This window comes from Pseudoliparis swirei, chromosome 15 (assembly GCF_029220125.1).
Source record: "Pseudoliparis swirei isolate HS2019 ecotype Mariana Trench chromosome 15, NWPU_hadal_v1, whole genome shotgun sequence".
Lineage (NCBI taxonomy): Eukaryota > Metazoa > Chordata > Actinopteri > Perciformes > Liparidae > Pseudoliparis > Pseudoliparis swirei.
Window position 1 is genome coordinate 10,795,815 of NC_079402.1, and position 13,503 is coordinate 10,809,317.

The 13,503-nt window shown below is 43.7% G+C and overlaps 1 protein-coding gene across 2 annotated transcripts in view; it reads left to right on the forward strand.

Annotated features, from left to right (window-relative positions):
- bcr (BCR activator of RhoGEF and GTPase) overlaps window positions 1-13,503 on the forward strand; it is a 73,582-nt gene that overhangs the window by 34,630 nt on the left and 25,449 nt on the right. For both annotated transcript variants that reach the window (XM_056433013.1, XM_056433012.1), the window contains 3 exons: window positions 6,191-6,375; window positions 11,175-11,279; window positions 11,857-12,042. In XM_056433013.1, the coding sequence (XP_056288988.1) occupies window positions 6,191-6,375; window positions 11,175-11,279; window positions 11,857-12,042 (476 nt within the window). The remainder of the gene's footprint in view (window positions 1-6,190; window positions 6,376-11,174; window positions 11,280-11,856; window positions 12,043-13,503) is intronic.

A 13,503-nucleotide genomic window follows, 5' to 3' on the forward strand; every position in this document is an offset into this window, starting at 1 on the left:
GATGTGCCTGATTTTTGAAATATTACGTAGATGAAAGAATGCAGTCCTTGAGATTTGCTTTACGTGGGAGTTAAAGGACAAGTCCCGATCAAAGATAACGCCAAGATTCTTTACAGTGGTGTTGGATGCCAGGGCAATGCCGTCTACAGAATCCACATCACCAGATAATTGATCTCTGAGGTGCTCAGGGCCGATTAAAATTACTTCGGTTTTGTCTGAGTTTAACATCAAGAAGTTGCAGGTCATCCATGTTTTTATGTCTTTAAGACATGCTTGAATTTTACAGAGTTGGTTGCTCTCCTCTGGTTTTATCGATAAATATAGTTGAGTGTCATCTGCATAACAATGAAAGTTTATGGAGTGTTTCCTGATAATATTGCCCAAAGGAAGCATGTATAAGGTAAATAAAATTGGTCCAAGCACAGAACCTTGTGGAACTCCGTGATTAACGTTGGTGGTTATCGAGGCGTCATCGTTTACAAATACAAACTGAGATCGATCTGATAAATAGGATTTAAACCAAATTAGTGCCGTGCCTGAAATGCCAATCGACTGCTCCAGTCTCTGTAACAGGATGTCATGGTCAATGGTGTCGAATGCAGCACTAAGGTCTAACAAGACCAGGACAGAGAGGAGTCCTTTATCTGCTGCCATTAAGAGGTCATTTGTAATTTTCACCAGTGCCGCTCGGTGCTGTGGTGTTTTCTAAATCCTGATTGAAATTTCTCAAATAAACTATTATGATGTAGAAAGTCGCACAACTGATTTGCGACCACTTTCTCAAGGATCTTGGAGAGGAAGAGGAGGTTAGAGATCGGTCTGTAGTTAGCCAATACCTCTGGATCCAGAGTGGGCTTCTTCAGGAGAGGTTTAATAACAGCCACCTTGAAGGAGTGTGGTACGTGGCCTGTTAGCAGAGACACATTGATAATATCTAATAGAGAGCCGCCAATTAAAGGCAAAACGTCTTTAAGCAGCCTCGTCGGGATGGGGTCCAAGAGACAGGTAGACGTGTTCGAAGTAGAAACCGTTGAAAATAGTTGGTCACGGGTGATAGGAGAAAATGCCTCCAAATATACACCAGGGCATACAGCGGTTTCCAAGGCCATTCCACTTGAGGACAGATTGGCACTGGTTATGGGCAAGAGATTATTAATCTTGTCCCTAATAGTTAAAATCTTTTCATTAAAGAAGTTCATAAAGTCATTACCACTAAGGTTTATAGGAATGCTCGGCTCCACAGAGCTGTGACTCTCTGTCAGCCTGGCTACAGTGCTGAAGAGAAACCTGGGGTTGTTTTTATTTTTCTATTATTGATGAGTAATAGGCTGCTCTGGCATTACGGAGGGCCTTCTTATATGTTTTAAGACTATCTCGCCAAACTAAGCGGGATTCTTCGAGATTAGTTGAACGCCATATGCTCAAGCTTTCGTGACGCTTGCTTCAGTTTGCGGGTCTGAGGGTTATACCAGGAGCAAACCTCCTCTTCCTCACTGTCTTCTTCTTCAGAGGGCTATCGAGTCCAGTGTCATTCTCAGAGAGCCTATGGCACTGTCAACAAGATGATCAATCTGGGACGGACTAAAGTTAGACCAGGAGTCCTCTGTTATATTAGACGTGGTATCGAATCAAATACAGAAGGAATCGCTTTAAATTTAGCTACAGCACTAGCAGTTAGACATCCAGTGGAGACACTTTTGACTAACGGAGTACGCACCGGTAGTATAAATTCAAAAGTTATGAGGTTGTGGTCTGACAGAAGAGGATTCTGTGGGAAGACGTTCAAATGCTCAATGTCAACGCCATAAGTAAGAACAAGATCAAGCGTGTGGCCAAAGCTGTGAGTGGGTTTCTGTACTCTCTGACAGAAGCCAATCGAGTCCAACAAGGAGATGAATGCAGCACTAAGGCAATCATTATCAACATCCACATGGATATTAAAATCTCCAACAATAATAACTTTATCGGTTTTAAGAACCAAACTTGATATAAATTCTGAGAATTCAGATATAAACTCTGAATATGGACCTGGTGGGCGGTACAGAATCACAAATCGAATTGGCTGTAGTGTTTTCCAGGTTGGATGTGAAAGACTAAGAACAAGGCTTTCAAATGAGGTGTAGTGTAATTTTGGTTGAGGATTAATTAATAGGCTCGATTCAAAGATGGCTGCTACTCCACCTCCTCGACCGGTGCCTCGAGGAATGTGAGTATTAATATGACTTGGAGGAGTCGATTCATTCAGGCAGACATATTCTTCATGGCTCAGCCAGGTTTCAGTTAGGCAACATAAATCAATGTGATTATCTGATATTAAATCATTCAGTAACACAGCTTTAGATGACAGAGATCGAATATTTAGGAGACCACATTTAATAGACCTATTTTGTTGCACTGCTGAAATAATTGTGTTAACTTGTATAAGGTTATTGTGTACGACTCCTCTTCTGCTTACTTTTGATTTATTTAATTGAAGTGGCCGTGGGACAGACACAGTCTCTACTCTAAAGTCAAGGGTGGGTAACTGCTCGAATGGAAGAGCAGAGAAGGGTGTTAAACTACAACTCTGCTCCCGGTTCCTGATCTGAACCCTGGGTTGTCATAGATTAAGTCCGGTGATCAACTTGGTCATATTCGCAGAAATGAGACGCGCTCCGTCCAACGTGGGATGAATGCCGTCTCTCCTCATCAGATCAGGTTTTCCCCAGAAAGTCTTCCAGTTGTCTACGTAGCCCACATTATTCGCTGGGCACCACTTCGACAGTTTACCCACAATTGCTCCCTGTCACTGTGTCTACGGTGTATGAATGTAACATGATTGTAAATCGCTTTGGATTAAATGAAATGTTATGTAGGTGAAGCATCTGGGTCGAGCTCCGTATTACACGATAGACATGAAAGTAGCATCGATCATCTCAAGAAGGCAAATATACATATTTCCCAAAATGTTGAGCCATTCCTTGAAAACACATATGATCCAGTCAAATGTTAGTAAACAGGATTATTAATTTAATCCTATAGTCAGTCAGGTTTTGATATTCTGATTCAGGCACATTTTGTCTGCACCAGAGCACTTCACCAAGCACTAGTTTTCTACCAACCAGATGCACAATCCAATCTTTTGAGAGTGTATCAAGCCCCCAAAAAGTGTGTGTCGCACGCAGAAGTTTAAATGGTTTAACAAGGCCAATTACAGAAGTTTAAATGATTTTAAATGGTTTAACACGGCCATGTACAGAAGTTTAAATGGTTTAACACGGCCATGTACAGAAGTTTAAATGGTTTTAAATGGTTTAACACGGCCATGTACAGAAGTTGAAGACAAGTCTTTTATTATATAGGAGGCCCTGTCAGCGGGTTAGTGTCACATGACACCCTGATACCCTGATACCTGTCCTGCTTGTGATATTGTTTTGGAAAGACCCATGTGTTGCCATGGCAGCAGAGCGCCAGCTGTTCCCAGTTTGATTGTAGTTTTCCACCTGCAGCAGGAAAGAGACCTGTTCCCCTCCCACTGTTTCCATGTCAACATTTTACAGGAATGTGCCTTTTTGCAGCTTTCTCTTTTCCTGATGAGGATTCATTTATGGAGACAAGGGGAGTGAGGCAGAAAGAGGAAGATCTGTGAGCAGCATGAGGATAAAGACGCCACAAATCGGCGGAAACACAAGTGATCTGTTCGCGAGCCGGATAGAAGGAAGAGACGGTGAAAGATAAATAGAGCAGTGAGACATGTGCGGAGATGCAGGGCCAAACAAACAAAGAGCGTGAGAGGGAGAGAAACTGACTGGGCAGCGTTAGGAGCGGCGTCTGGGCCGAGATGAGGTCAGACGTGGACAGAATGAAGCCCAGTGTTTGAAGACCACAGGCCGTAGTGACCCATTAACCGACTTGTAAAGCTCAGTCCCTCCCCCACTGGAAACCGCTGGTTTAAAGACACACCAGCAGGCAAGGCGACCAGTACGGGTCTGAACCGGTTTAATGTCGCGGTAATTCCTTTATGAATCGTTTAGTAATTAGTTAACAGGTAAAAACAACAACGTTGGATTGTCTGGATTCCCCAGGATACACAGAGTGTAGTTAGATTCAGGCCTGCAGTGTTTCATTTGGCATTTTGTATATTTTATCCCCAGTTCATCATTATTATTCACGACTATGGTTTTCGTTCTGTGCCCCCCTTGTAACCAAGAGGTGGTTACAGTCTGAGGAATGTTGTTTGGATGCTCAATATTTCTGGCCTCAGGGTTATGTAGGCATCACACACACACACGCATGCACACACACACACACAACCTCAGTGCGTTTCTAGTGACAGCATTTTTCCATAACAAGGTGGCAGGAAGATTAAGTCGGCTGGAGATGTTGTGCTGCCAACATGAATACACAGAGGTGGGGTTGGCAAACAAGAAATGAAAAACATGCCAGGGTGCCACTCTGTGTTTTTCACGTCGGTATTTTAAGACGAGCAGTGAATCGGACCGTTCCACGTGCATTGTCTTATTGTTTGCATGACTCCGTGATGCTTAATGTATAAATACAGATAGCTGCAGCCAGCTTACACATCAAATCTTACCTAAAGTCAGACCACAGTGTAATTTAGTCATCGCACAGGTTTAAGTGAGATTCAGATGAATGTTAAGGAACACAACAATATCACATTCATAACTAACAGCATATGTGCATGGGGTTGCAATATGCAACAGCAGTGACACACACTGAGACTAAAAATGAATGAAGAATGTGTAACACACACACACAGAGACACACACACAGAGCCTCTATGTTGGTCTTTGCCTGGCAGGATGCCGCTGGTCGAAGCAGGCACAGTGGGCAGCACCCGCCCACAGGCAGTAGCACGTACACAGAGCGAGCGGTGGGTGGGCTGAAGGTCAGACGGGCCCCGGACACACCAGCATTGTTCTTTTTTGATCTCTTTCTCTCTTTCTTCTTTCTTGACACTATGACCTGTGACTTTAAGACCATATGTCTGTGTACGTGCTGGCGTAAGACCAATATTCATCAAACACGGTGAAATACTAAAAAGCATTCGTGCTAACGAGACGTGAGCTGCAGAATGCCTCTAAGTGATTTGAACAGGCGTGTTTTCTGCATGTCGTATTGTTTGACTAGAAAGCGGTTGGAGGTTATTAGTCAGCACAGAGGAGGCCGGCTCTCTGAGAAGTTCAGCTCTGTTGAATGTAGGAGTGGGAGGAGATGAGCAAAAGGTCTTCTGTGTCATTCAGAGATGCTTGATGATGTCTTCCCCTCAGCTGTTACACACCAGATTCCCCGAACCACTGACTGTACTCTCTCCCCCCTGGAAGCTGAACAGTTTGAACTCACAAAAACGTGGTGGAAGCCTGAGCTTGAACGCATCGCCTCACTGAGTGGGACGTTGTAAAGCAAGGTATTTGCAGTCGAATTGTAGTTCACTGACATTTTGTTTCGAGTTCTTTCTCTCCCACCTCTCCTCGTAACGGGCAGCACGGGTAATTATACGCAGAGCCACATTGTGCTGGCGTAGCTGTTCTCCCACAGAGAAAGTGATAGCGGCCACCGCAGAAGCAGGTCAGAGCGAGGTTGTTGAAAATTTCCCTGGGGATGCTGCACTCGGTGTTCAAATTATTTGAACCCTGACCCAGTTTGTAGTCGGTCTCTTCGAATGCTTTCTCTCAGAGCTTTGTGTTTTTATACGAGTGCATGAACAAAGATGCAGGGGGAACTCATTTTGTGTGCCCCAGTTTCTAGAATCGCATTAATTAGTGTTGGAAATACTCTTTCAACAGAGGAGGATCCCTCTCCAGGATGGACAGAAGCAATATGTGTCATGTGTACAGAAGGAATCATTACAGAGTTACAACACATTCAATGAGTATGACAGAGTGTATGAATAGTTGGTAGGAGGCATGGACCACGATCCAGACCTCCATGATCCATCAGGCAGATGGAGGAAGAGAGGAGTGGGCGGAGCATCATCAGGGCCATGGCATCAGACCCAGCCAGGTCCAATGGACCCTATGAGACGTGAAGTCACAAGGACTCCGGGGATGATGGTGTTTGCATCTCCAAATGAGTGCAGAAAGCTTGAATTGCATTAATTTGATCATTTGCAAAAGATGTCTGCGTCAAAGGTGGTTTAAAAGAATGTTTCAGGTGCCAACATAAGGTTTTGTTTTCTCCCCCGTCTCAGATGGTCATTTCCCCGGGACGCCTCCCACGTACGGTTACGATGCAGACCGCGCAGAGGAGCAGCGGAGGCACCACGACATCCTGCCGTACATCGACGACTCGCCGTCATCTTCGCCGCACCTCAGCTCCAAGAGCCGCAGCAGCCGGGACACCCTCTCCTCCGGATCGCTGGAGTCCTCCAAGTCGGTAAGTAGGCTGTGCTATCCAACCGTCTCCTCCTGCTGCACATTGCATCTGGACCATTCACTCGACAGTTTCCTTTTTCGGAAATTGACTGAAAATGGAGCTGCTTAATATTCCAGGTTTTTCTTTCATTATTGTTACAAAGTATATTACCATGCGAATGTACAATCCTTATGTAGTTTGACCTCAATACGGCGCAGGAAGTGGGCTAATTTATTCGTAAAGCAATCCCGATACTGAAAAAAAATCTATGAAAGGACAATATCGCCTGCCTGTAACCCCAGAAGCAGTCATCCAGGGACGAAACTCATCCCCCTTAACCCTTGTGTTGCCTTCGGGTCATTTTGACCCGATTCAATATTTAACCCTCCTGTCACCTTCGGGTCAATTTGACCCGATTCAATGTTTAATGTCGGTGTTCTTTCGGCAGTCAACAAACAAACATAAAGTACCTTACACTTAAACTTGGAAAACAATATTAATTCTAATAATTTTCTGGAGATTTTAATAGCTGGGGTCATATTGACCTCAAGGGTAAAATATGTTAGTAAATATAAAGGTAACAGGAGGGTTAAACATTGAATCGGGTCATATTGACCCGAAGGCGACACAAGGGTTAAGAGTCTGTTTTATCTCATCCTGGGTATTCGGCAGAATTACCTATAACCTCTATCACCCCATCACTGTCTTCATCCTCTTAACCCTCCCTCCTTTTACGCTTTCTTGTCGACAAAGAGAAAACCAGTGATCTATGACGTCTGCTGCTATCGAAGGTTACCATGGAGAGGATACACACAAATGCTACACACACACACACACACACACAACACCGTAGTGTCAGCAACGATGTAAATGAACATGGATGCTACCGCGAGATCTATTCAAGCTTTACCCATTATTCCGTGCACCAAATCATTTCATGAGTAGCAGCATATAAACATGCGAGAGCCGCATGTTTAATGAGGAGAGAGAGGCATTGTGGGAGAATGTATTCGGGTAACACTGCCTCTCTCCACTGTGCCCTTGGAGAATGTAATCGCATCAGTGTTCATGAAGCAGTATTGCTCCGCCCCCTCAGTCTTTGCTCACTGACTTCGCTATCAATCTGATCTATAGCTTGAATCTGCCAATAAACGATGAGCCCCTTGACTGCATCCAACCTTTGACCTCTGAGATTGGAGCTCTCGCGGATTTTAATTTATACACACGTCATGTCCTCTCTGCTTTCGGTTTCACAAGCTAAAGGACTTCTTTTACAGGAATACACGCGTCCTCTTCTCGGAGCAGAATGTTAAATTCCCACTAGAGATGATTTGCAGAGTGACCTCTCATGTAAGGGGCAGAGCCCTGGAGGAAACTGGACGCTGTGTGTGTTTAGGGTTGGCAGGAACAGCATCGGATGAACAATCAAATACGAAACAGCCAAGCAACGATTATCCCTCAGCAGATGCTCCACGCAGACAGTCATGCTTTCAATAACTGCCGTGAAAACCAGCGTCCTTGATTTGCCCTTGGTCAGCTGCTCTCCGAACATCCCCCCAGTCTGAATCTCTAATCGATGAGTCACAGCCCGCACAATATCCGATTGGCTGATGGTTTAATGATGTCACTGTGATGAGTCATCACCATCAGCAATACTGCTGATTTCATTTACGCTGAAGAAGGAAACGAGTGAGTTAACTGAACAGAAGTCAGCTCAATAGTTAAATATGCTCTAATGTGGTAATGGGTTTTTAACAATGGTATGTATTGCTTTTTACGAGAAATATAACAGGAGGAACATGAGAAGAAATGAGAGAGAGAAAGAGGAATTTAATTTTTAATTTTTTTGCACTTCATGGCCAGTGGCCACCGGTGCACCCCTAGAAATCCTCGTAAGCTGTAAACCGTTTTCTCTCTTCCTGTAGATTCCTGATTTATATTCCTCTACCTATTGCATCATAATTATACTCTAATGCTCCCTCATTTGGGTCTGACATCCCACATCGATGCCAAGACCTGAAGAGGAGGTCATTTCCTACTGGGCCGGCGCAAAACCGTTACATGACTGAGTGGAATTTGAGGCTTGGAAAGATATAAATGTCCTTTATTATGATGCATCACATCTGTAATGAAGATGCTCTCACTGCACAGCTTGTCTCCTTGCAGTTAAAGGCACGGTGTGATGCTGCCTGTCAAACAGAAAAGACCTGCAGACACCAACTCTGTCAACATCTATCACAGCTGTGCAATTTAAATAACCAGTTAAAACCAGTCTTTCTCCTGCAGCACTGAATAACAAACCCATTACTTAGCAGACATGTGCAGATAGCAACCAATCACATTAGACCGTTGATAAAGCGAGGAATGGCAGCTAAAGAGATAAGAGTATAAAAAATGAGAAGGATTAAAAAAGTGTTTAACTGGGCGTGCATTGCCGCTCACTTTTTTCATCTCTTACCTCGCTCTGAAAGTTTATGAGAAAGAGATGGAGAGATGAGAGAGATGGAGAATAATGTGATCACAGCCGCTGCTGCTCACTTTATATCTGTGCCTGTGTCGGCTCGCTCTGCAAATAAACTGTTTGTGTTTATTCCCGTGTATATCTCCCACGAACATCAACCATAAACAAATCAGAAGCAAGTCAGAATTCCGAAATCATTTTAGGCTCCGCCCCCTCTACGGGGGGTTGTGTGAGCTGCGAGCGTCTAAGCGTGCCCTCGAATGTGAAGCTTTAGCGTTCGCCGACTCTGTCGCACTTACCCGACGTGAAAACCTAGACACAGCAACCCAAATACCCCCCCGAGCGGGAAAGTGTCTCATTTTTTAACCAAAAAAGGCAGGCAGACACCCCACTTTCTAGTGTGAACCCAGAGATGGGCTCATTAGTTGCTACGGCGATGAATAAAAGATGATACGTCTGAAGAAGTGGGTACTTCCTAGCGGAGTCGTCTGGGGTCTGAAACGATGAATAAACACTTTGGTCTCGTCTGGTTGAGTAACATGCGGCTGTAGATGTTGAAGTTTCCACTTTGCGACGGGCTTCAAATATTCTTGATGCTGCAAATGGACGCGGATGTTTTTCTCGCGCTCTTTTCCCGTCGGGCCCATCCTGTGAGGGTAAAGTCAGATAGCTCACGTCGGTACTTGACGCTCAGCAATGATTCATTCATTTTTCATTAACTTGCCAACATTCGGGGAGCTCCGGCGCTTCCCCAAGCGCTCCCTTTTCATTCCGCTGCAATGTCATGTAATACTTTTAAAAGCATTCATACGTCTTGATGACTTTACTTATTACTTTTAAAGACTTTTCTTTGAACTCTTAATACCAAAACAGGAAGGATTTTGATCGTCTTAGAGTCTATACGTAACGAGCAATCAGATCTTTCCCAGACATGTCTGATGCATAATACATAACTGTCACAATCATTTCCTTTCGGCTTCACCTGAGGAAGAGAGACAAAGAGAGAGAGAGAGAGAGAGAGAGAGAGAGAGAGAGAGAGAGAGAGAGTGTGCAGGAGAAGTAATAACTTTTGAAGACGAGATAAACCGTCAGATGAAGAGGAGGCCAATATGCTTCTATGTTAATTACTGTCCCATTCTACTTGAGGCCTGCACCTGATTTCTCCAAACTATATTAATAAGTAGAGTAGGACAGGACCGATCAGACGATTTATAGATTAGTCCATAAACATTTTCCAATTGTGTTTTTGGGACTGTTGGTTGGACAAAAACGGACTCATGAAGACATCATCTTGGGCAGATTCATTAATGATTTAAATAATCTGTTCCTAATGCAAAGCCTAAATAGCCTTTGTGTTAATGACTGAGGTGTAAGAAGCGAGAGCGTGTTACAGTCTTGACACGCCTGTTGTCCTTTTTAAAGCTGAGTTCAGGAGGATTAAAGTTTATTGATCGTAAACACGGCAGAACTGTAACCACATACAGTAAAAAAAATTATGTTGGGTGCTATTTTTACTGAGCTAATGAGTGGCCATGGAAACAGCTTCCAGGCCTATCTATCCCTTCATTTAAATAAATGGATGTACACCCACTCCTGCAGCTCACAGGAATAATACACATCGTTATAGCATTCATATTTATTCATTATGAATTCTGCTGTGCAGATATATAGTTGTAGAAGTGGCTTACAGCTGAGTTAATGTACATATTAGACATAAACAAAGCAGTGCAATTTTAAGAATTAATTTCAGCAAAAATGTCAATTGATGTCAGGATATTCTGCTTTTCTAAATTGTTGACCTGTGTCCATTGAAACAGTTTTTGTGTTATTTTCATGCAACCTAGAACATAATATGATGTGTGTGTGTGTACTTGCACATTCTCTCACAGACACACACTTATCCGCCAACCTTGCTCCCATGGGAGACGCTGCCTGTTTGTGTTATTTCAGAGTTCATGGTTAAACAAGACAGCCCGAGGAATCTCTCAGTCTCTCTGTTTTCTTTCATGTCTGTCGTCCTCGGTGAGCTTTGACGGGGACGAGGGGAGTGGGGTGGTGGGCGGGGAGGATTTCTCCAAGGCGCTCCAAAAGTTTCCAAGCTCAGCTCAGAACTAAGAGCCCGTCAATTTGAGATTTATCAATATAAGAAGTCCTTTTACCATCTGATATAAGGAACGATACGATACTTTGAGTGTTCACCATGCCTCAGGCACAGAATAGTAAAACAAAAGAGTAAAGACAAAAACTGATATATAAAGAGTAAGTCAAAAGCACAGGATTGGATTATTTGTTGTGCACAATATTGTACCGCTGCATATTGTTTTAGCTTTACTAATATGCGTCTGTGTGTTTGTTACAGACTGAATGTGACCTGGAAAAAGGTTTGGAGATGAGGAAGTGGGTCCTGTCTGGGATCCTGGCCACCGAGGAAACATACCTCAGTCACCTGGAGGCCCTGCTGCTGGTGAGGACACACACCCCACATACAATAACAATAATAATTCAAACTTATATAGTGCTTTTCTAAATACACGTACAGCCAGACAAATTGAATATAAATTATGGAATATTTTCATGAAAAACTCTTCACGTACTTCATTGAATTTAGTGCCAGTAGATGCATCTGCAACATTTGAAAGGAACAAGAATATATTACAAATTACATCAAAGTTTTGAAATAACTAAACAAAATAAAGAACAAATAAATAGATTTTTTATTATTATTGCAACTAAGGAAGACATGAGACGTTTCATGGTAAAGTGTAATGAAAGTAGATGTTAGTAGGGTCTGTGCAGCTAAAGAGTCCCATGAGCAGTTTGTGGAGACCAAAACGGAGCGAGAGTGAATAATAATACTGTTTCTGCTGTTTGCTAACACGTTTTCCGTAAGAATTCAACTTTTTATTAGATTTAAATGTTAATTTGAGAAGCTAGAACTGTTGCGCAACTAGAAAAGAGTCAAAAAGACGACAAACGATTGCAGGAATGTCTCACAATGAGCACAAAGCATCTCTTTCCTCTCTTCCGTTTGTTCCTCTCAGCCGATGAAGCCTCTGAAGGCCGCGGCTACAACGTCGCAGCCGGTGCTCACCGTGCCCCAGATAGAAACCATCTTCTTCAAAGTGCCTGAGCTTTACGAGATCCACAGGGAGTTCTACGACGGACTCTTCCCTCGCGTTCAGCAGTGGAGCCACCACCAGAGAGTCGGAGACCTCTTCCAGAAACTGGTGAGAATCTAAATGACAACATTGGGCCCCAGCAACAGTTGACAGTATTAGAAAAGACATTCAGGGTACGACAGCGGCGCTTCCTGCCCTGGGGACGCAGAGCCAAAACCACCAGAGTGACATCACTCACAGGAAGGAATTGGGAGGCTTTCAGAGGCAGAATCTGACAACATAATTCAATAATAAACCAATAATGGAAATGTACGTTAGATTTTTCGACAGATACTCTTCTTTATCATTTTAAATTTTCACAAATTAAATCGGGATTGTCCTTTTCTTCCTATTTCCTCCTCAACAGCTGCTCGCTCTTCGTCTCTCTTCCCTCCAGTAGTTTCCGCCAAAGATGTCTGGGCCAAATGTACACTGAGTCGATTTAATCGTTTTCACAATGGGTCAATTAACCCACAATGAATCATTTATTAATTTTCTCCGAAATACTGCTCCTCTCTCCCACTAGAGTCTTCCTAATTTTCCCTGAGTCTCTCTCCCTCGCAGACTCATTCGAATGCTTGAACACGCACGCACGCACACACACACAACACACACACACACATAGATACATGCACACTCACACAGCAGAGGTGCAAGCGTGTTTCACAATGCCGCCTTTCTGCCTCAGGCAGCTGAGGCCATCACGGCGCTGTGTGCTTTGTGTCCCGAAGAAGCTGCTATAAATAGGAGTCTCTCTCTAACTCTCGCTCTCTTTCTCTCTCTATCTATCTCTCGATCTCTTTCTCTTTCTTCCTCTCTCTCTCTCGCTCACACACTGTCTCGCACACACACGCGCACTCTTGTGAATTTATCCCAGGGTGCTCCTCTTGGGACTCTGCAAAGAAATTAGGATTTCATTTTTATGTTTCACCATCAACGATTCATGCGCCTAAAAATCCTTTCCCTGTAAGTACTTAAAAAGCTTGTCTGTATATTTCCCTCCTAAAAACTGCTTCACTGTCACATTAGTATTTCTGTCAAACAATACTGCCCCACAAAGAAGTGATGTCATGGTTGTGATAACCATGACATCACTGATAATAAAAGTCAGGAGGAGAAGACGCTGAGTCTCCAAGAGGGGAAACATATGACATGACAGCCGTTTCATGAGGAGGTGAAGAGGGAAGGAAGAGATGATGAAATGAGAGTAGAGGAGGTGAAGAGGGAGGGAAGATGAGATGAGAGTAGAGGAGGTGAAGAGGGAGGGAAGAGGCGATGAGATGAGAGTAGAGGAGGTGATACAGCTGAGGAAGGGTTGAGAGAGGATGAGAGTCGGGGAGTCAGTTGATTTATGCTGCTCTGATCGAGCTGTCTCACCATGATTCTGAAGTCTGTGAGGGGAGCAGACGGGATTAGGAACCATAAAACATCTGAACAAGGAGGACGAGAGAAAAGAGGAAGAGGCAAAGCGTCACTGACAGGTTCTGAGCACGAGTGTCTGAAGAAGTGTCTGAAGGCTGAAAATAGGGC